Genomic DNA, 20,310 nt, shown 5'->3' with positions numbered 1-20,310 from the left:
GATTCCTGATAGTTAGGTCTTGACATGAGATGTTTGTGAGAATGAGGGTGAATGTGATAAAGTAGTGAAGCATCTGGAAGCAAAAAGTTATAAAAGTAAATGGTGTTACATTTTTTTCGGTCTTTTGATTTTGTTTTTATGTCTTTTAATGTGACGGTTGTTTTTGAATGTTCTGTCTGTGACTTCATTTGCATTTGTTTTATTGGCTCTGGGTTGAGTCTTTGTGCGAATATTTGGAATAACATAAACTTCTTGCCCATCATTTATAATTGGAGGGTCTTCCTTATTAGAATTTTGAGAAATCATTTGTTTTTGTGCTTTACCCATGTTCAATTTTGCTTTAAGGAATAGCTCTTGGGCGTCTCTTATAATTTCTTCCGGGTTAACAATATTATTCTGGTTGAACAATATTTCATTTGGAGTATATTTAGTTGAAGAGTGTACAGAGTTGTTATATAATGCAACGGATAATTTTACAATTGATTTTGTACCCATTCCTCTGAATTTGTGCTTGTTGGTATTAAAAATTTCTATTATAGTAGAATGTGTACGCTCTATTTGTCCATTCGATTCTGACGAAGCGGCGTAATGAATTTGTGCCCCTAGCTGGCTAAGGAAATTTCTTAGTTGAATTGATTGAAAAGTGGTTTCATGGTCGGTGACAATTTCTCTGGGTACTCCAAAGGAGCTGAAATATTTTCCTAGTGCTTTCTGCACATGTACAAGATTTTTCGATTTCAAAACTATTAACTGTAAATGTTTAGAGAATGAATCTATTAGAGATAAGAAGCTGCATTTATCCATGATGAATATGTCCATGTGGACTCTATCTAATGGTTTTTCTGTTATTGGCCTGGGTGAAATTTTTATGTTAAATGGTCTGCGTTCATATTTGTGGGTATTGCATATTTCACATGAGTTTATAAAGGTTCTGATTTTTGAGTAAATATTTGGGAAAAAATATGATCTTTTAATTTTGGCTTCGACTTCAGTTATACCTCGGTGAGCTCTATTGTGTTCATTTATTATTATTTGATTCTGTCTTTCTTCATTTTGCACGTCTTCGACCATATTGTTAGTAAAAACGAAATGACCTTTTTGATTGAAGTTTTCTTTAAAGGACTCCTGTACCGTCTGGATAAGATTTTCTGGTGCCATAAGGGCTGTTTGTCTACCATTGTGGAAGGTTTTCAAAAGATGTGTGATATTTTCTTTTGTGTAGGTTTTCTGAGATACTATTGTTCTATGGTAGTTCTGGAAAAGGGTTTCTTGGATAATAGTATCTATACGGGAAATACGGAATATTATCTGATTTTTGAAATAATTTAAAGGGCGTTCCGTGAAATGAATATAGTTATTAGCTGAATCATCAGCTGAGTGAACAGTTTGGGAATCAAGGGAATCATGGGATTCAGGGGAGTTATTGGCAATGGAATCTGCATCATCTTCAAGATCTTCGGAACCTGAAAAATAAGGAATTTCATCATTATTGGTTTCATTAATATTTACTTCAACAGGCATTCTGCTTAGTGCATCTGCTACTACATTTGATTTGCCTTCTCTGTACTTGACTTCGTAGTCATAATCTTCCAGATCTAGGCGCCATCGCAAAATTTTTTGATTTTTCTCTGAACTTTTAATAAAAGTCAGAGGTTTATGGTCAGTTACTAAAGTAAATTTAGTCCCGTAAAGATATGGTCTGAATTTATTCACGGCCCATATGATTGCCAGCGCTTCCTTTTCGTTGGTAGCGTATCTGGTTTCTGCATCGTTTAGTGTTCTGGATGCAAAGGCGATTGGGCGTTCTATATTGTCTTGTATCTGAGATAGAACTGCACCTAATGCATATCCTGAAGCATCTGTTGTTACGATGAAAGGCTTATCAAACTGGGGATAGACTAAAACTTGATCTGTGGCAATTATCCCTTTGAGCGTATCAAATGCTGTGTGATACGATGAATCATTTATATTGATTGATGAATCTTTCTTGAGATATTTGGTCATAGGTCTAGTTATTTTTGAAAAATCCTTAATAAATCTTCTGTAATAACCTACTAAACCCAGAAACTGTTTAATCTCTTTCTGCGTTTTTGGTAGAGGCCACTTCAGAATTTTATCTATTTTTTCGGGGTTAGGTTTGACACCTTCATTTGAAATTATATGCCCTAGAAATTCGGTCTCTCGCTTGAGAAATTCACACTTATCGAGTTGGATTTTTAAGTTGAAATCCGATAAGCGTTTCAGGATAAGGCTAAGATTTTCTAAATGGTCTTTTAGATTATATCCGATAATAATTATGTCATCAAGATAGACATAACATTTGGTGCCGATATAATCTCCTAGGATATTGTTCATTGCTCTCTGGAATGTAGCAGGAGCATTCTTTAGGCCAAAGGGCATTCTCGTGAATTCAAAATGTCCTTTGTCCGTTGAAAAAGCTGTTTTTTCTATGTGGGCAGGATCCATCGGGATTTGATGGAAACCAGACTTTAAGTCGATCGTTGTGAAGTACGATGACTTTCCGAGGCTATCCAGAATATCCTCTATTTGAGGCATAGGGTATCTGTCGTCAATAGTGAGCTCGTTCAGCTTCCTATAATCTATTACGACGCGTACCTTTCTTTTGCCTGACGCGTCAAGTTTTTTCGGTACTACCCATATCGGTGAAGAGTATGGGCTTTTCGAAGGCCTAATGATGCCATTGTCTAGCATTTCTTCAATTTGCTGTTGGATATCGCCTTTAAAGTGGTGTGGGTAGCGATAGTTTTTTGTATAAATGGGAGAATCGTTTGTTGTTATAATTTTATGTTTTGTAGCTGACGTACATGAAAGTTTTTCTCCTTTCTTTTGGATCACTTCTTGGTGTTTGAAGAGAGTGCAAAGCAGTTCTTGTTTCTCTAGTTTCGAAAGATGATTTGTTCTAATTATAGACTCTATATCATTTTTGGAAATATGTTGAGAGTCAATCTTTTCTGGGAGAATTGTTTCAAAATTGTTTACTGTCAGTTGAAGTTTTGGAAGATTTTCTATGTTTTTGGTTGCAGAAATAACATGGATGGTCGATTTATTATTATGTGCTTTATATAGTCCTGGTTGAATGAAAACTTTTTTATGAAGTTTTTGGTATGTGGGTACCAACCAGTCTCCGTTGTTCATTGTATCGATAGTTATGAAATGATTGTAAAGTTTTTTTGCAGGGTAGAATTTTGAATATGAAAATTGTTTATCCCTTAACGTAATGGTTTCATTCTCATAGTTGATTTGTGCTTTAAGTTTTGCAAGGGATTCTGACCCCAGAATTCCATCAAAGAAATAATGAAATTTCATTACGTAAAATTGCAAAGGTTTAAACGTATTTCCGAAAAGATCGAGTTCTCCTTTCGAAGTGACGTTGTTGACTCCGCAAACATTACTGATTTGTGTATTCGGTACGGTTTTAACGGATTCTATTATGTTTGGTGAAATAATATTTTTGTTTGCCCCAGTATCGATTAATATTTTTAACTGCTTTTTTGTTTTAGGATGATTCAGTTTCAAATATGGGAGGTAATTTAGGTTGTTTTTTGTGTGGGGTTGACCAAGTGAAAATTTAGATCTAGATCTACTTCTTCATCAGATTCAGTTTCTGAATTTAAATGTGATTGAGTTTCCTCTTCTTCCGTTACATGATTATTTATGGTTAACCGACTCCGAGTAGTTTTTGTGTCCATTGGTTCAGTTGTATCTTTATGTTCGGTTTTTATAAAAGGTTTCTTATTTTGATTGAAATTTGATGATCCTTGGGATTTATTTTCAAATATTTTGTTTTTGTTGAATTTTTGGTCTTGATTCAGGTTTCGAGCTACAACTTGTTTAGATTTGAATTTGCATAAGAATGCGTATGCATCCTCAATATCCTTTGGTCGTGCAGCTTGTGCATAACCAAAGTACGGTTCTGAGAGTCCAGATATAAAGGCTGCTAGCGCATCCTCTTCAATGAACTCGTTAATGGCGTCCCAATGATTTTTGTATGTATCTTTTTGTTTTGCTAGAGTCTTAATATTTTGAATTATTTCTTTGGATTTTTTGTAGTAAATATGGATAGACATGTCTTCGGTCATTTTACAATGCCATAATTGGCTCTTGTATGTTGACAATTCGTGTCTATCTCCCAAAGCATTCGTCAATATTTCCTTTAAATCTTCAAATTTGTCCGGATTTCCGGCTAAGCAAAGAATGTCCTTTGCTTTGCCTTGGACTTTATTAGATACCGCAGTAAAGTACATTCTAAACTGCTGAGCTGATACATGTGGTTTTAATACATTAAGGGTTTCTTCTGCTGTTTCCAGCCATGAACTTAATTGTTTTCTATTGCCGTCAAATATGGGGATCATTTTGATCGGGTCTGGAATTTTGAATAGCTGGTCGATGTTACTTACAGGTTGATGTGCGATAACGTTTTCTTGAGTTTGATTTGTTTGCGTTTGAATTTGACTGAAATACGTGGCATGTTCTGTTTGTTGTTTTGCCAGTGCCTCCATCATCTGCATCATCGTTTGCAGTTTGGCATTGACTTCTTCCATATTGTTGTTGTCGTTTAGAGAAAGGATTTCTAGTGAAGGGATGTTCTTTATTGGAATATGTGCTAAGTCTCCCGAATCGGTAGACTCAGAGCTGTCTGAATCTGAAGACACGCACGCGCTGTTTCTAATTTTAGATAACAAGTGGTGAGTTTGCTTCAGACTGTTTCTTACTTTATGCTCCTTTGGCATGACATGCACTTAGAAGATAAAAGCAAGCTATAGTTTTGTTTGTTTTGAGCCGTACGATCTCTCGGAACTCGTATGACTCCCGAAATGTAATTCTCTTAGAACTTCACAATTTCGGTTGGAGGGGAAGCTCTCTTAGAACTCTTCTCACTCCAGGGGTTTAGCAAATTTTAATTTCTTAATGAGTTCGAGCCTTTCTCTTAGAACGGGCTTCAAACTCACGGAAAAATAAAACGCCAACCTAGGCGATGTTTTCACTTTCACTCGTATTTCGGTGTGGAATAGAGGATAAAGAAAAAAAAAAACACTCACCTTGCAATCGTTGTGCGTGGGTTCTCTCGACGTCCAACTTCACGCGGTGGAACCTCAACTCCGCTGCACCCTCGATGTTAGCGAATGCTTTCGCGGGTTCACTTCGATTCTGGCTGGTAGACCAGAGTCACTACACTGTTTTTCGCGAAATTGTTTTTCGAGCACTGCACGGCTGCGCCAATCCTGGGTTTGCTGGCGGTTCGGGCTTTTTAAAAAACACTTAACAGATTTTCCTCACTAAATCACTTTATTACTTAAGCCGAAACGCAATGAAACACGGATAAAAATAAACTGAACACCGGTCACGGTCAGTCCGGTGGTTTTGTAGAATTGAACTGCTGACCTAGCAATTCCGGCTGTTGGGCATAAAGGTGTTGACGTTGCATAGCACGTGGCAGTGGTCCGATCCAAAGGTGATGACGGTGCATGTGACGTTGCACCTGTGGTGGCTGGTTCATGTCGTGACTATATGTTTCATATATATATTCCAGTCAGCTCGAAAATGATTGAAAGTGGAGCTGATAGGATTGAGAATCGCTTCATGGGATATTTGAAATGTAACAGGGACATGATCAGACTCAAAAACAGCATGAGTTACTAATTGGCTACAAAGATGACTAGAGTCGGTTAAGCACTCATCAAATAAAATTCTGCCGTTGGAATTGCTTTGCAAGTTATTCCATGAGTGATGTTTGGCATAAACGTCATCAATGACAATAAATTTTGACTTATTACGAATCAATTTCTGCAAGTCAGTTTGAAACAAATGAACTTGCTGCCCAGTGTATTGAAAAGGCAAGCTATGAAAGTGTATTTTCTAAGCTATGTTTCAACAGAATTACCCAAGGTTGCAAATACTTTAGTTTCAAATGACGAAAATTAATTAGTGTTTTATACGCCTATGTATGATGATAGCAACTCCACCACATGCTCCATCAAATTGTTAATTAAGATTAACAAAAAAGTTCGGATCCAGATTGAAAAAAAATCTCAGTAATAACTGCTATATTTTTAGAAATTTTTTTCTTGCTGTTAGTTTTTCATTGGTCCGAATATTTACTTCTCATTTATTACTTTAAATTCAGCATTAAATGGCATAATCGGTTTGTTTCAAATTACAGGCTTAATACTTGTCTTTCCCTTATTCATTGATCCTCCAGCCCTGAACATAAACAATTGAATTCAGTGTTTCAATGTCTTCTTTGCGTTTTCGAAAAATCTGTTTTTTTTATATGACTCCAAATATTTTTAGAAATTTAAGCCTGATTCGCTGCTGACAAGTAATTTCTTGGCCTATCTTGATGCATTGAAAATTCCTGTAAGGAATCGATCAAGAAAGCACTTTTTTCTGATCGCAGTACGCAGTTGAAAAGAGATGTCAGTTCAAACGGGAGTCGCAGTAGAAAATTTCTGCAAGGAATCGGTGAGAAATTTCTTTAGCGATTCCTGTTCAGCAGCAAATCAGGCTTTAATCGTAAATATGTCCACTCACGATTTGTGGGGATATGGCCTGCTTGTAGGAATTTTGGAAATCCTGGAATCCCTGTAGGAATTCTAGCAGTCCAGTAGTTGTTTCAGAATTTGCGTGGGTTCCTTTTTACAAATTCTAGGACTTCAATAGACAGTTTCGAAATTTTGGGTGGAATCTACGGGCTTCGGGTTGTGAATCTGCAGTAATCCTGTGGGAATTTTTGAGATTCCGATAGGATCCCTGCCAAATCTTGTAAATTACGATGGCAATTTTATAATTCTTCTTGTAGGTAGCAGAGAAACTCGCGTTTTACAGCGGTATAACTAGTTTATTGCAGATAAGGTTACAGCTTGATGGTTGGTTTGAAATGAGCATGAGAGAAAATTTGCAATGTATAGCCCTTTCGGTTGTTGATTTGGTTGCCAAGCTTTCCTTGACTACGACATCAAATTGCTTTGATTTCACCACCTCTCAATCCGACATACCTAGTTTGGTTTCCAGCCGTTGGACTTGGGTGACATCCAGGGATTTCATGAACAGGTCAGCCAGTTGATAATGAGTGCCAATGGGTTCGATATTCAACGTACCTCTCTCGACCAGGTCCCGGATGAAGTGATGCTTCACATCGATGTGTATTATCCTTTTGCTTTCCAGCTTCTTGGCCATGCACGAATAGTCGCAATTTTGTCACTGGATTGGCAACAACGTGCAGGTCCTCCAGAATGCCGCTGATCCACTCGGCCTCTGCTGCCGCTGCACTGAGAGCAACGTACTCAGCTTCGCTAGAAGACAACGACACGGTAGATTGCTTCTTGCTGCTCCACGAAACGGTGCACTCGTACACCTTGAAGATGGATCCGTTTACCGATTTTCGATCCTCAAGGTTGGCCGCCTAGCCGGCATCAGCATAGCTGACTAGCGCTTCTCGAGACCTGGCGATTTGGTCCCGCTCAAGTAGCACACCACTCGCTTTAGAGCATTCTAGTGCGTAGTCGAAGAATCCTGCTGGAACCATCCAATATAGCCGACAGGGTTGCACAGATCCGACCAGATACAAAGCATGATGTACATCATGCTACCGAGCAGTTCTCGATAGGGTCTACAGGCAGCAGGGCAATCGCGTGATAATTGGAGAACCTTCTCCATCGTAGTCCTAGTCGGTCTGCATCCGTTCATCACGAAGCGATTCAGTACCTTTTCGATGCTCGATTCCTGTGACAGCCGAAGGAACCCTTCACTACGGTTGTAGTCGATCCGTATCCTGAGAAAATGCCGCAACTCACGGCAGTCGGTATTTTGGAACTCAGCCGCAAGCTTCTTCTCGATCAACCTGATGGTGCTCAGGTTTTTTTCCGACAATCAGCAGACTGTCAACGTACAAACTTATGAACACCTCATCACCGTCGCGATGCCGCACGTGCAGGCAGCAGTCCCTCTTCGACCGTACAAAGCCCAGTTTCTTCTATTTTCAACATCGTAGCGACTGTTTCAGACCTTATAGGGACTTTTGCAGCTAACACGCCATTCCCAGTGCTGCCTTCACACCGTCGGGGACGCATATGTAGATATGTTCCTACAGCTCGCCATGAAAAATGCGATTTTTACGTCCACCTGGTTGAAGAAGAAGCCATCACGGACGCCCATCGCAAGCTTGGCAACCGGTTTCTGCTCAAAACCTTTGGCGACGATTCGAGCCTTGTGTCGCACCGCACGCCCGTCCTCATCGTCCTTGATGTGAAAAACCCATTTGGTTTTCAACGGCTTCACGTTGGCATGGCATGGCATGAGCTGCCACACCTGATTCTTCTCCATCGACTGCAGCTCGTCCTGATTGACTTTCAACCACTCTTCACGGTCGTCATGACTCAGCGCCTCCTGGTAAGTCTCAGGAACATCTACAGCAGAGGAAAATGCGGCAGAGGTGGTTCAAAAACCAGTGGAAAAGTCAAGCAACTTACCTGGTAACTTGCGCTCCCGTTGGCTGCACCTCGATGACTCTCCCTGAACCGATTCGCGTCTATCTGTTAGCGAAAGGAGCGGGGTCAGTAAGCTCATACTGCAAGAGATCGTCGGTATTTTCGTGATAGCTTTTATCACCGGCAGGCTCTTCTGGCACCGGTTCATCTGCTGGTCCAACCTTAATCACCAGCTCGTCTGCTGGTTCTGCATCCTCCTCTTACTCGTAAGATGGTAACACTACTAACGGCTTCTCATTTTTCCTCATTTCAGAAGCGTATGAGGAACAGTTCTCGTTGAAACGAACGTCACGAGCAATCACCACCTTTCTGGATTTTCTGTTCCAAAGGCGGTATCCGTTGGGGGCGTAACCGATCATGATGGCTTATGGACAAAAGGTCGAAAGGACCTTTTGTCATAGATTCGATCATGATGGTTTCCTGACTCTTGGCGTTCAATTTCTTCCGGAGTTTGGATGGGACACACGCGTATTACCTGCATCCGAATACGCGTATATTCGACAAATTCGGTTTGGATCCGATCCATCATTCCGCCAGTGTGGTGTCTCCCAGCAATGCTGCTGTTGGGCTGCGGTTCACCGTTAGTGCCGCTTCACACCACATGGCTTTCGGCATCGACGAATCTATCAGCATGATCCTCGATTTGGATACCCTTCTTCTTGTAGAAGCCTTTCTGCACTGTAGAACCATACTCACGGCCTTGGTCCACAGTGAGCATCGAGATCTTCAATCCCATCTGCGCGATCACAAGGGCTTCGTACTCCTGGAACTTTTCGAAGACTTCCAACTTCCGCTTCATCAGGTAGATCATGGCGAAGTGCGTTTTGTCGTCGATGAACGAAATGAAATATCGATGGGGCCGCTAACGTCCGAATTAATGCGCACAAGGGGCCACTTTGACCTGAGCCATCGAAAGGTTCTCGACACTACTTAGCCTGGGCACAGGCATCGCAGAATCGATTCTGTCCCGGCTTGAAGTCCACGCCAGTTGTTAACTGATTCTGCACGATTTTGGCCATGCCATCTTGACCGAGATGTTCCAGGCGACGGTGCTACAAATCGTTTCGTTCTACCTGACAAACGTTAGCAGTTTAGTCACTCACCTTGATTTCGATCTCGTACAGGTTGCCCCTCATCCTCATCATAACGATCCTTCTTGAGCCTCGCTTCTTTCTTGAGGAACAGCACCACAACACCAGCAGCAGTCAGCGTTGTCTCGAAGGTCCGACACGTAGAGCACCTTACGCATGTTCAGGGGGACACCGCGATTGCTCATGTCGTTAATCATGCCTTCTTCCTTTGCGATCACACCTGCGCCGTCCTTGACCACATTTATCACCACCGGGCACAGCAGCTTTTCCACCGCGTCAAAAAACGTCTTCACATTCACCAAATGGTCGCTCGCCCGAAGTCCAATTTGAAATTGATGACGTTGCATTTCAGTGTGGTTGGCACATCATGGTTGGCCATGAAACTTACCTTACCTAACTTGAGCCGAACCCAGGAACATCTTCATGCGAAAACTACAATTCCGTGCGAAGTTTCCTTTGGGATGCCCATAAGTGCGCATAATAAAACGCGCGGTATACAACGGTACACATTTACAGCTTCCAACCATCGAGCTGTAACTTTATTCTCGATAAACTAACCGAGCAGAGAGCAAATTTTCAAATTTTCTACAAGAAAACTTTTTGGTAGGAGCTTCTGGATTCTGATTAGAATCTTTGCGATACCACTAAGAATTTTTAGAAGCTCATCAGGAATTACGGGGAATCAGAGGGGATCTTCATAGAATTCAAACAATTTTCACCAGTCACCTTACCTCACATTGAAGTCTCAACGTTCTAACCTAAATTCCACGACTTACACCAAATTGTCAGTATATAGTCACCTGTATGGTTCTCATCAAAATCTCAAAGAATCTCATTGAAATATCTGGGTATTCATATGAAATCTAGTAATTTCAAGATTCCTTCAAAATAACTTTCCAGAATCCTGAGATTGTTTTTATCGAAATCCCAAAGAATATCACAGAATTCCAAAAAATATTTCGACTGAAATCTTAGAATTCCTACCAGAATTCCAAGTAACTTTATCAACCTTCCAACCATCTTCTTTAAAATTTCACATTCAGGCATACTACCAGATTTTCTGGAGTCCTATCGAAATACCTTGAATCCCACATGTATCACCGAAATTCAACATGCTGTTGACGAATGTAGTAGGTAATTTTTTTCCAGTATTTTAGTAATTCTTCTATAATCTCAACGAGCTTAGGCTAGAAATTAAATAATACTCAGTATGGTTGGTATAATCTCAAGATTTATTCAGAGGATCCAGAGTTCAAGCTAAAATGCCAAAATAAAATTATGCAGATGGTGGCGAAGACGGAAAACAAACATTAGTTTATAGTGCTCTGCAACATGTACTTAAGGTCTAATAGACAGACTCATCTTATACGACAATTTCTCAGATGTACCATTTCCCTCTCGAGTTATTAGAAATACCCAAACAACACTGTAGCAATCACACGTTTTCATTGACAATTGGCAGCTTTTGCCTTCAGCATTCACAACATGAGCAGTCAAACGAACGTACGAAAGAAAAATGTCAATTAAATGCAGCTGATCACGATGGCGTCACTAGAAAACGGTACCTTTTTTATTTCTATCATTTTCGGTAGCAAGATCTACTTTCATTGTATGTGTGTCACATTCGACATAACATGTAAGCATAAACTATTTTTGTTGTTTCAAATCAGACATATCTGAAATCTGTGCAAAATTTATGAAAATGTCATCGTGTCAGACGACATTCATTCCACAGTTTCTGTGTTTGGCGATGTTCATTCTACCACTCGTGCTGTGTGTGGAAGGTGACGATTGCGGTAGAATGTAGAAAAATCAATTGACTGCCGACCATGGAAGCCAAACGAACGTCTCGAGGAGGTGCCAGGTGGGAGCTTGGGATTTTTACCCTTCCCAAGCGAAACTTGTACATACAGCCGTATGGAATACCACCTTTAGTACTTCCTTCGGGAGGTGGCCGAGCGTCTGGTCCATCTGACCAGGGGCTCAAGCACGGTCTACCTAGGATGTGGCGGGGGTTCATCAGTGGGCTCTGGTGAATCTCTACAAAAAACCACATATCTGCAAGTAACCCTGAACAAGCGACCTGGTACCGCTTTCAAAGTGCCTTAGCCCAACCATTGGAGTGCCAACCGGCACATTAGGATCGATGCCAGTAAGATCCTAATTACGGCATACTGGCTGCAAGGACAAGGACAAGGTCAAGGACTGTATCAACACGACGCTATAGAGCTGACAATCGCTCTATTCCACTTCCTTAGTAAGAATGGGTGACACTATTCTGAAACGGTAGGTGGGCTAATGGAACGGTTGCCCCCGTCCCGTTAAAACCGTGGCAGGCCTCCTAGTACGTTCAAAGCTCGCCACCTTAGCTGGTGGAAGTAGGCTCAGATGGATATTCCTGACTAGCGTCGATCTGGCTCTGAACCCGGTACCCCATGAAGGACCGTGTCAGCCCTCGCGTGGACCTCACTGCAAGCAAAGATACCCACGGGATCACAAGGACGACTACTTACGACGGGTGGAGATAGCGGCTTGGAGGGGGGACCCTTAAGCATGGAAGTGAATAACATCAACGTAGGTGAAGCAGCGAATCCGTTCGCAAAAAGTGGCTTGCCGAGGTCGCCACCGAAGCAAGGCCAACAGCAGGAGCTGAAACAGCAGCAGCTGGAACACCAGCATGGCGAAGATGAGCTGCACGAGCAGCGAACACGTGAACAGAAGCGGCGGGATAAGTCGCAAAGTGAGCCGGAGCAGCGTGAGAGACAGCAGCAACATCAGCTGCAAAGTGCGTGGAAGTTACCCCCGAGCCAATCGAAGGTGGAAGCGGCGAAAACCGTCGTAGATGAGCTTCGGGAATTCGTCGATAAGAGGCACAACGTGCACAAAGACATTAAGGACCTCGTGGCAAGGATTCAAGGAACCCTCGGATCCGCCGTCAAGGACTGGAGGAAAGTGATGCAGAGGATTGATGCTGTTGAAACCGAGTTAGCGGCGACCAAAAAGGCCCTGGCAGCTGCGGTAGTGCAGCCGGCAAAAACCGGCATAGCCCCTCGGAAAGACAGCAAGGGGAAAGAAAGGTCAGCGGGAATAGGAATTACGCCAAGTTTCACCCCTAAAAGACATAGGTCGTCACCAGGAGACGAAAGACAGGCTGTACCCAAGAAGCCGAAAAATGCAAATCCAAAACCGGCGGATGAAGTGCTCAGTGGGGGACCTGGCGATATCCCATGGCAAGAGGTCCGGAACAAGAAGAAGAGAGGCAAACAGGAGAGTGCCAGAAAGCAAAGGCCAATCAGGAAGAAGGCAAAATGCGAAGCTGTTGTCGTCAAAACTAGCGAGGACACATATGCTGAAGTCTTGCGGGCCATGAGGACGGACCCTCAACTAAAGGAGTTTGGTGCCGACGTTCAGAAGATCAGACGCACCCAGACGGGAGACATGCTCATCGAGCTAAAAAAAGACTCGGTGAACAAAAGCTCAACATACAAAGAGCTAACCGAGAGAGTCATGGGCGAAAAGGTGCAGGTGAAAGCCATGTGCCCTGAAGTGACACTCCAATTGCGGGATCTGGATTGGATCACCACCGAAGAGGAAGTGAGGACCGCCATAAAGGAACAGTGCGATCTGGAAACGGTGCAGATGACAGTACGGCTAAGAAGAGCACCGCTTGGAACACAGGCGGCGTCGATAAAGCTCCCAGTAGACGCAGCCAACAAAGCGCTGGAAGTCGGGAAAATTCGGGTCGGTTGTTCAGTATGTCCACTGAAGATCTCCCAGAGACCGGAGGGATGCTACAGGTGCCTGGAATACGGCCACCTGGCACGAAACTGCGAAGGACCAGACAGAAGTAAGCTCTGTAGATGGTGTGGCGACGAAGGTCACAAGGCGCAGGATTGCAACAATAAGCAAAGGTGCCTGATCTGCAAGGACAAAAGTCGCAACAGACACGCGACGGGAGGCCCTAAGTGCCCGGCCTTCAAGCGAGCGAGAAATTCTAAACCGCAGTGGAGGTAACTCAGCTAAACCTCAACCACTGTGACACAGCGCAACAGCTGCTGTGGAAGTCCGTATCGGAATCGAAGTGCGACGTAGCTATCCTTACCGAGCCGTATCGAGTACCAGCTGGAAACGGTAACTGGATCGCTGATAAGGCGAAGACAGCGGCAATCTGGACGATGGGGAGGTATCCTCCGTCTCACCAACCCAAGAGGGCGTAGTCTACTAGAAGCGCTGGCAAGGCTGGACGTAGACTTGGGTAACGAAGGAACAACCAGCACCTACCGTAGAGATGGCCGGGAATCAATAATCGACATCACTTTCTGTAGTCCTGTGTTGACGGGAAGCCTGAACTGGAGAGTCTGCGATGGGTACACTCATAGCGATCATCAGGAGGTCCGGTATAGAATTGGTGGAAGAACACAATGCTCACAGAGAGCGAGTACACCTCATGAGCAGATGTGGAAAACGAAACGTTTTAACGAAGAGCTTTTCGTAGAAGCCCTCAGAAGAGAAGAGCAGGTTCTGAACTTGAGATCGGAGGAGTTAACGGCTGCGATGGTACGAGCATGCGACATTGCCATGCCACGGAAGGTCGAGCCGAAATACAGACGTCGTCCGGTATACTGGTAGAATGAGACACTTGGCAACCTCCGCAAAAGATGTCTCCAAGCCAGGAGACGGATGCAAAGAGCCAAAACCGATGGCGAGAGGGAAGAGCGAAGAGTAACATTGAGGGTGGCGAAAGCCGATCTGAAAAGAGAAATTTCGCTGAGCAAGAGAACGTGCTTCAAGGAGTTGTGTCGCGATGCCAATGCAAATCCGTGGGGAGATGCATACAGGGTGGCGATGGCCAAGATCAGTGGTCCAGCCGTACCCGCTGAAACATGCCCAGAGAAGTTGCAGATTATCGTCGACGGGTTGTTCCCACAACACGCGCCAACGGTCTGGCCACCGACACCGTATGGCCAGGAAGGTGAAGAAAGAGCAATCATTACCAATGAGGAGCTCATAGAGGCGGCCAAAAAAATGAAGCCGAAGAAAGCGCCTGGCCCAGATGGTATTCCCAACGTAGCGTTGAAAGCAGCTATCACGGCCAACCCAGATATGTTCCGGACATCACTCCAGATCTGCTTAGATGAGGGACATTTCCCAGCACAGTGGAAAAGGCAAAAACTGGTTCTGCTTCCGAAACAGGGTAAGCCCCCCGGTGATCCAGGCTCGTTTCGGCCGATATGTTTGCTCGACACACTCGGAAAGCTGTTGGAGAGGATCATCCTCAATAGACTGATGGCGTTCACTGAGGGAGAGCGTGGACTGTCGGAGTGGCAGTTTGGATTCCGGAAAGGAAGGTCAACGGTAGATGCCATCAAAACAGTGATTGACACAGCCGACAAAGCAAGGACAAAAAAACCAAGAGGTAACCGTTACTGTGCTGTCGTGACGATAGATGTGAGAAACGCCTTTAACAGTGCAAGCTGGCAAGCCATTGCTGTGGCGTTACATAAAATGAAGGTTCCGGATTATCTGTGCAAGATACTAGGAAGCTACTTCGAAAACCGGGTCTTGAGCTACAGCACTAGCGAAGGACAGAAGTCGAGGTCGGTAAATGCGGGAGTTCCACAGGGCTCTATCCTGGGTCCAACGTTGTGGAATGCTATGTACGACGGAGTGCTGACGCTTAGGCTGCCAACAGGCGTCAAAATCGTTGGATTTGCAGACGACATCACGCTTGTGGTCATTGGTGACTCACTGGAAAGGGTGGAGGTTCTCGCTACAGAAGCAGTGGACGCAGTCGAAAACTGGATGTACGAGAAGAAACTGGTGATAGCCCACCAAAAAACGGAGCTGTTGCTTATCAGCAACCGAAAAGTGGTGCAGAAGGCTGAGATTACAGTGGGAGAACACACCATAGCCTCAAAGCGGGAGCTAAAACACCTCGGCGTAATGATCGACGATCGGCTGAACTTCAACTGCCATGTCGATTATGCGTGCGAGAAAGCAGCAAGGGCAGTCACGGCGCTGTCCAGGATCATGCCGAATAACTCGGCGATTTGCAGCAGTAAGCGGAGGCTATTGTCTAGCGTGGCTACGTCGATCCTGAGGTACGCTAGCCCGGCGTGGGGAACCGCAATGAAGACGAAGAGGAACCAAGTTAAGCTTAGTAGCACGTATAGGCTGATGGCCATGCGGGTAGCGAGTGCCTACCGAACCATATCTTCGGAGGCAGTATGCGTGATTGCCGGAATGGTCCCTATCGGCTACGTTTTGGAAGAGGATAAGGAGTGCTACGAAGCTAGTAATACTAGAGGAGCCCTGAAGATTGCCCGAGCCGACACGATGGTGAAATGGCAACGCGAGTGGGATACCGCTGAGAAGGGAAGGTGGACTTATCGCCTTATTCCAAATCTGGCGAAATGGGTGAGCAGATCCCATGGAGAAGTCAACTTCCACTTGACGCAGTTCTTGTCAGGTCACGGCTGCTTCAAGAAATATCTGCACAGGTTCGGCCACGCAGAGTCGCCGCTCTGCGCTGAGTGCCCAGTCGTAGAGGAGTCGCCGGAACACGTCATTTTCGAGTGTCCACGTTTTGCTGCGGAACGTAGCGAGATGACAGCGGTCTGCGGTGTTGACGTAACCGTAGACAACGTAGTGGATAGAATGTGTAGCGATGAGGTGATGTGGAACGCGGTGAACATGGCGGTGACGAAAATAATGTCATTGCTTCAGCGGAAGTGGAGGGACCCAAGGAACACACATGTTATAATTGATGCATATTAACTCTTATATGACTAGATTTTGTTATATAAGAGTTAATATGTATCAATTATAACATGTGTGTTACTCGGGGAGGAACAAGCAAGTGCGCGCGGCGACAACTCGGGTCGGGTTTCGTAGCCCGGTCGTATACTGCCCGAGCCGCGCACAAATGCTGGAGAGCTAAATGGCTAGATCCACCGCCAGGGACTAGACCGAGCATAACGCGACGTAGTACTGGTTCTGGGTCGTTGAGGTGCCGGTAAACCGGAAGTCAGTCTCCAACCGGAATCGCCGAACCGACCTCGGCACCCAACCGGTAGGTATGCATGATCGGGGACCGGACCGAGTAGATCGTGGAAAAGCACCGGAAGTTGTAGGCTTCGTGGCCGTGCGGTTAGCGGCGTCAGTCGTTTAGGCATATTGTGCCATGAAGTGTGGGTTCGATTCCCACTCCAGTCGGTAGAAACTTTTCGTCAAACGAAAAATTCATCATTGGGCTACTGGGTGTTTCGTGTTGTCCGTTGCCTAATGTTTGTGATTGTTCAGTCTGTGCAGCCTTGAGCTGAAGACGGTGTGAATTGTCTTGCCAAATTGGTCGTCAGGGCACCTGTGAACCGGAAGTCATCCACCAACCGGAATCGCAGGATCGACCTTGGCACCTATCCGGGCAGCATCGGTACCGGAAGAACTTCCACCTCCGGGGAACTCTTCGTCGGGGTAGGGTAGATTCACCGCCGGGGACTATCCGAGTAGTGCGCGAGAACCTGGAGTGCTAAATGGCACGCGTCCAGCACCGAGAGAACTTCCTTCGTCAGGGAGTTTCTGGCACCCATGGTATCGTGAGCCGAATGGCTGAATATGGCATGTTTAGATCACAAACTAGGAATACTAACAAATTATTAATGGGAGCCGAAGGGCTCAGCATGGCATGGCATTCGCTGAAAGCGAAACAAATTAACAATGGAACTAACAAATTAATGATGGAGCCGAAGGGCTTAATGAAGGGTGCGCGTAGCATGTGTCGCCTCTTCTTCGAAGTAATACCGCAAGGTGGTGCCGGAGAAGAATTCTTTACGGTGACGGTGTACCTAGGAGACTGTTTTTTAGTGGGTAGGCGCCCCATTGCGAATCCCACACAGTGCCAAACCATACACTGTGGCATGAGCTTGAACAAATACAGGCCAGTCTTAAGAAGATTTTTTTAACTCCTAGAGATGCATGAAAAAAAAAAACATGATAGAAGTGTGCTTTATTATATGTAAAACATTAATCAACAACGAGTAAGTTTGTTGTGTCTCTAAATATGGACGGTCTTTTAAAAACAATATAAAAACAATTTTATTTAATTATCATTATCATTATCATTTGTCATTATCTAAAAATAGACTTACACATTTAAAAACATTTACCCAAAAATTGAGTAAAAAGATATAGTTTTAACCCTAATTGGTTTTCACCCAAAGTGGTTTTTGTAATAAAATATGTTACAATTTTGATATGCTGCAGTGCAAAATTTTAGTTATTTCAACAACATCCTGCATCTGATTTATAACAACCGGTGTTATGATTATTACTTAAATATCACATCAAGTTAGAATTTTGATAGTTTCAGCTAGTCAGGATGGAATTTTGAACCGAATTTTTTGTGGTAAACAACATATTTTCGAAACAAATTCCAGGCCACTCATAGTTACGTAAATAAGCTTTTTTTCAGAATAGTAACCTCAGAGTCTGGCCTAGCCTCATGTAGATCAGAAATCAAGTGTAAATAGAAAACCAAGACCCCTACCGATGTAAGTTTTGAAAATTTGATACTAATATCGCTGATGATTTACATAGTTACGATTTCGAACTGGACTGAAATGAGTGCAAAACTAATGCTTTTGAGAAGTTTTTCACAATAGATGTCTTTGGCTAGCACTTCGCACAAACAGTAACAGAAGAGGTTAATGTGGCTCAGTTATTGATTACAGATAAAGTGAACAAAGAAAGTCTCTAAATATCAAATAAATCCTTTTGAAAAGTTATGCGAGAAATCATCGATGAGTTAGCCCATCTATTAGAATTATTGCCTCGTATTTCTGCAGTTGTCTCGCAAAAAAGCCATGTTTTCTTATTTGTCTTGAAGAATTGGGGAAATTTATGTATTCTCGGCAGTCTAAGCCGATGCCGCGCTTCTTTTGTAATTTTCTCGTATTAATCTCGGACAAATTATGGGTTTGTTTGTTTTCATTTCTATCGATTCATACGGTCAGAACTGTTCAAAGCTCTTAGGTAACGTTTTTAAACCGCTTCGAACATTATCGGCAGCCTTATTTTCTTCGGCAGCTATAAGAACTGCAGGCGAATCAGTTCGGCAGCTCCAAATCAGCCGCAGATGAGTGTTCAAAAAATCATTTGACTGCTGATCATGGAAGCGAAACGCACGTCGCGAGAAATGTCGAACGTTTACAATACTGTGTTACACTAATGTGAAGGTGAACTGTTTTTGAAAGGAAGGATGCAAAAAAACATGTTGATATCTGTCTTCTAAATAAATAAGTATGGAATTGTGTTTACATGTCACGAAATGGCATGAAAAAAAGTCAACAGATTCACACAATTATTTCATTATTACTCTCGTTATGGGCTGCGATAAGTGCCACTAATGGAACATGCCAAAAACAGTTACGTTGCGTTACAATTAAAATCTTTTTCTTTTCGAAAATTTCACGTTATATGAAGTTTTGAAGGATATAAATTTCCAAGACTATACAAAAATTAAATAAAAAAACACGTTCCTCAAAATCTGTGCGACTTACAAACATTCTGCGAAACGATTTGAAAGCAGTTTATTAAACCCTATTGAATTTATTGCAAACAGATAAAAGTGCTTACAAACAGTTTTGATTTTGTCATCCAGTGTAATAAAACAGCTGGCAATGCAAAGAAACAAATAAAAGCAAGAACATGAGTCAAGTTATGAAGTTATGGTATAGATTTCGATATATGCTATGCTATGGTATAGATATCGATATATGCAAATCACTGAAAGAAAATAAACTCATCACGTTTGAATCTGATGAATTACTCAAAATCATGAATGGTTCAGAACCAAAATCTTTTAATAATCTTTTAGAAGAATGATTTCAAATAAGCTTTTAAATTTTCAAAACCGTTTGTTTCAAATCACTCACTTGGAAAAATGTGTCCTCCGCTTGTACATCTCCAGCATCTTCGGGTTGAGCTTCCCGTTAAGCTCGTCCATCCTGGCCAAAATCTTCCGATTGCGACGAGAATCTCGCAACCGTCCACCTTGTTGCTGCTGCTGTTGCTGTTGCTGCTGCCCTCGTCTATCCAACGATTGTCCCCGTTCACCCGATTTGGTCCGATCTCTGGGCACGGCCGAGGCTCGTCTGCCACTGGCCAGAAAAATGCTAACGCTCTTCATTATCATTGCTCCGCCGCGGGTGTTTAGAACCGTCGCTAGGCCACCGGAACCCTTGCCAGTTCCGCCGCCACCCCCAGCCAAAAAGGCCAATTTGGTAACGGCCGATTGTTGCGCTTGACCTCCGCCTCCGCTGCCGCCCGGGGGAACCGAACGGGAACGATTCATTTCGACGCTGCTCGGATTGTTTTCGCGTTGGGTCGAGATTGTTATGGAAACCCGGAACCGTTGAGTCGGACGGAATTTTTCGGGGGTTTGAACGAGCGAGAGCTAGGTACTGGTACCAGTTGGTTGGGACACGTGCGACCTGAAAGGAACAGGTTGGATTTGGAGTATTTAGATGGCCTTCGAAGATACGAAGAATTTTGAAATGTTTGAAGGTGAGTAAACAGGACTTGTAGAGATGTAAAGGATAACTATATGTGAACACCAGCGACATTTCCAATGAATAGTTTTTGTGGAAGATAGCAAAGGAAGATAATTTTATATGACTTGCAATACATTTTGTTGAATATTGTTCCATTTGCTC

General features: G+C 43.4%; 1 protein-coding gene across 1 annotated transcript in view; it reads right to left on the bottom strand.

Annotated features, from left to right (window-relative positions):
* The window catches only part of LOC5569922 (EF-hand calcium-binding domain-containing protein 1), a 106,733-nt gene that overhangs the window by 61,056 nt on the left and 25,367 nt on the right, over positions 1-20,310 (bottom strand). Inside the window, exon 2 of the mRNA XM_001658771.2 lies at positions 19,531-20,088. Coding sequence (XP_001658821.2) covers positions 19,531-19,949 — 419 coding nt within the window. The 5' untranslated portion in view covers positions 19,950-20,088. The remainder of the gene's footprint in view (positions 1-19,530; positions 20,089-20,310) is intronic.

This window comes from Aedes aegypti, chromosome 1 (assembly GCF_002204515.2).
Source record: "Aedes aegypti strain LVP_AGWG chromosome 1, AaegL5.0 Primary Assembly, whole genome shotgun sequence".
Lineage (NCBI taxonomy): Eukaryota > Metazoa > Arthropoda > Insecta > Diptera > Culicidae > Aedes > Aedes aegypti.
The sequence above is the reverse complement of the archived record's forward strand: the minus strand, read 5'-3'. Positions and strand labels throughout refer to the sequence as shown.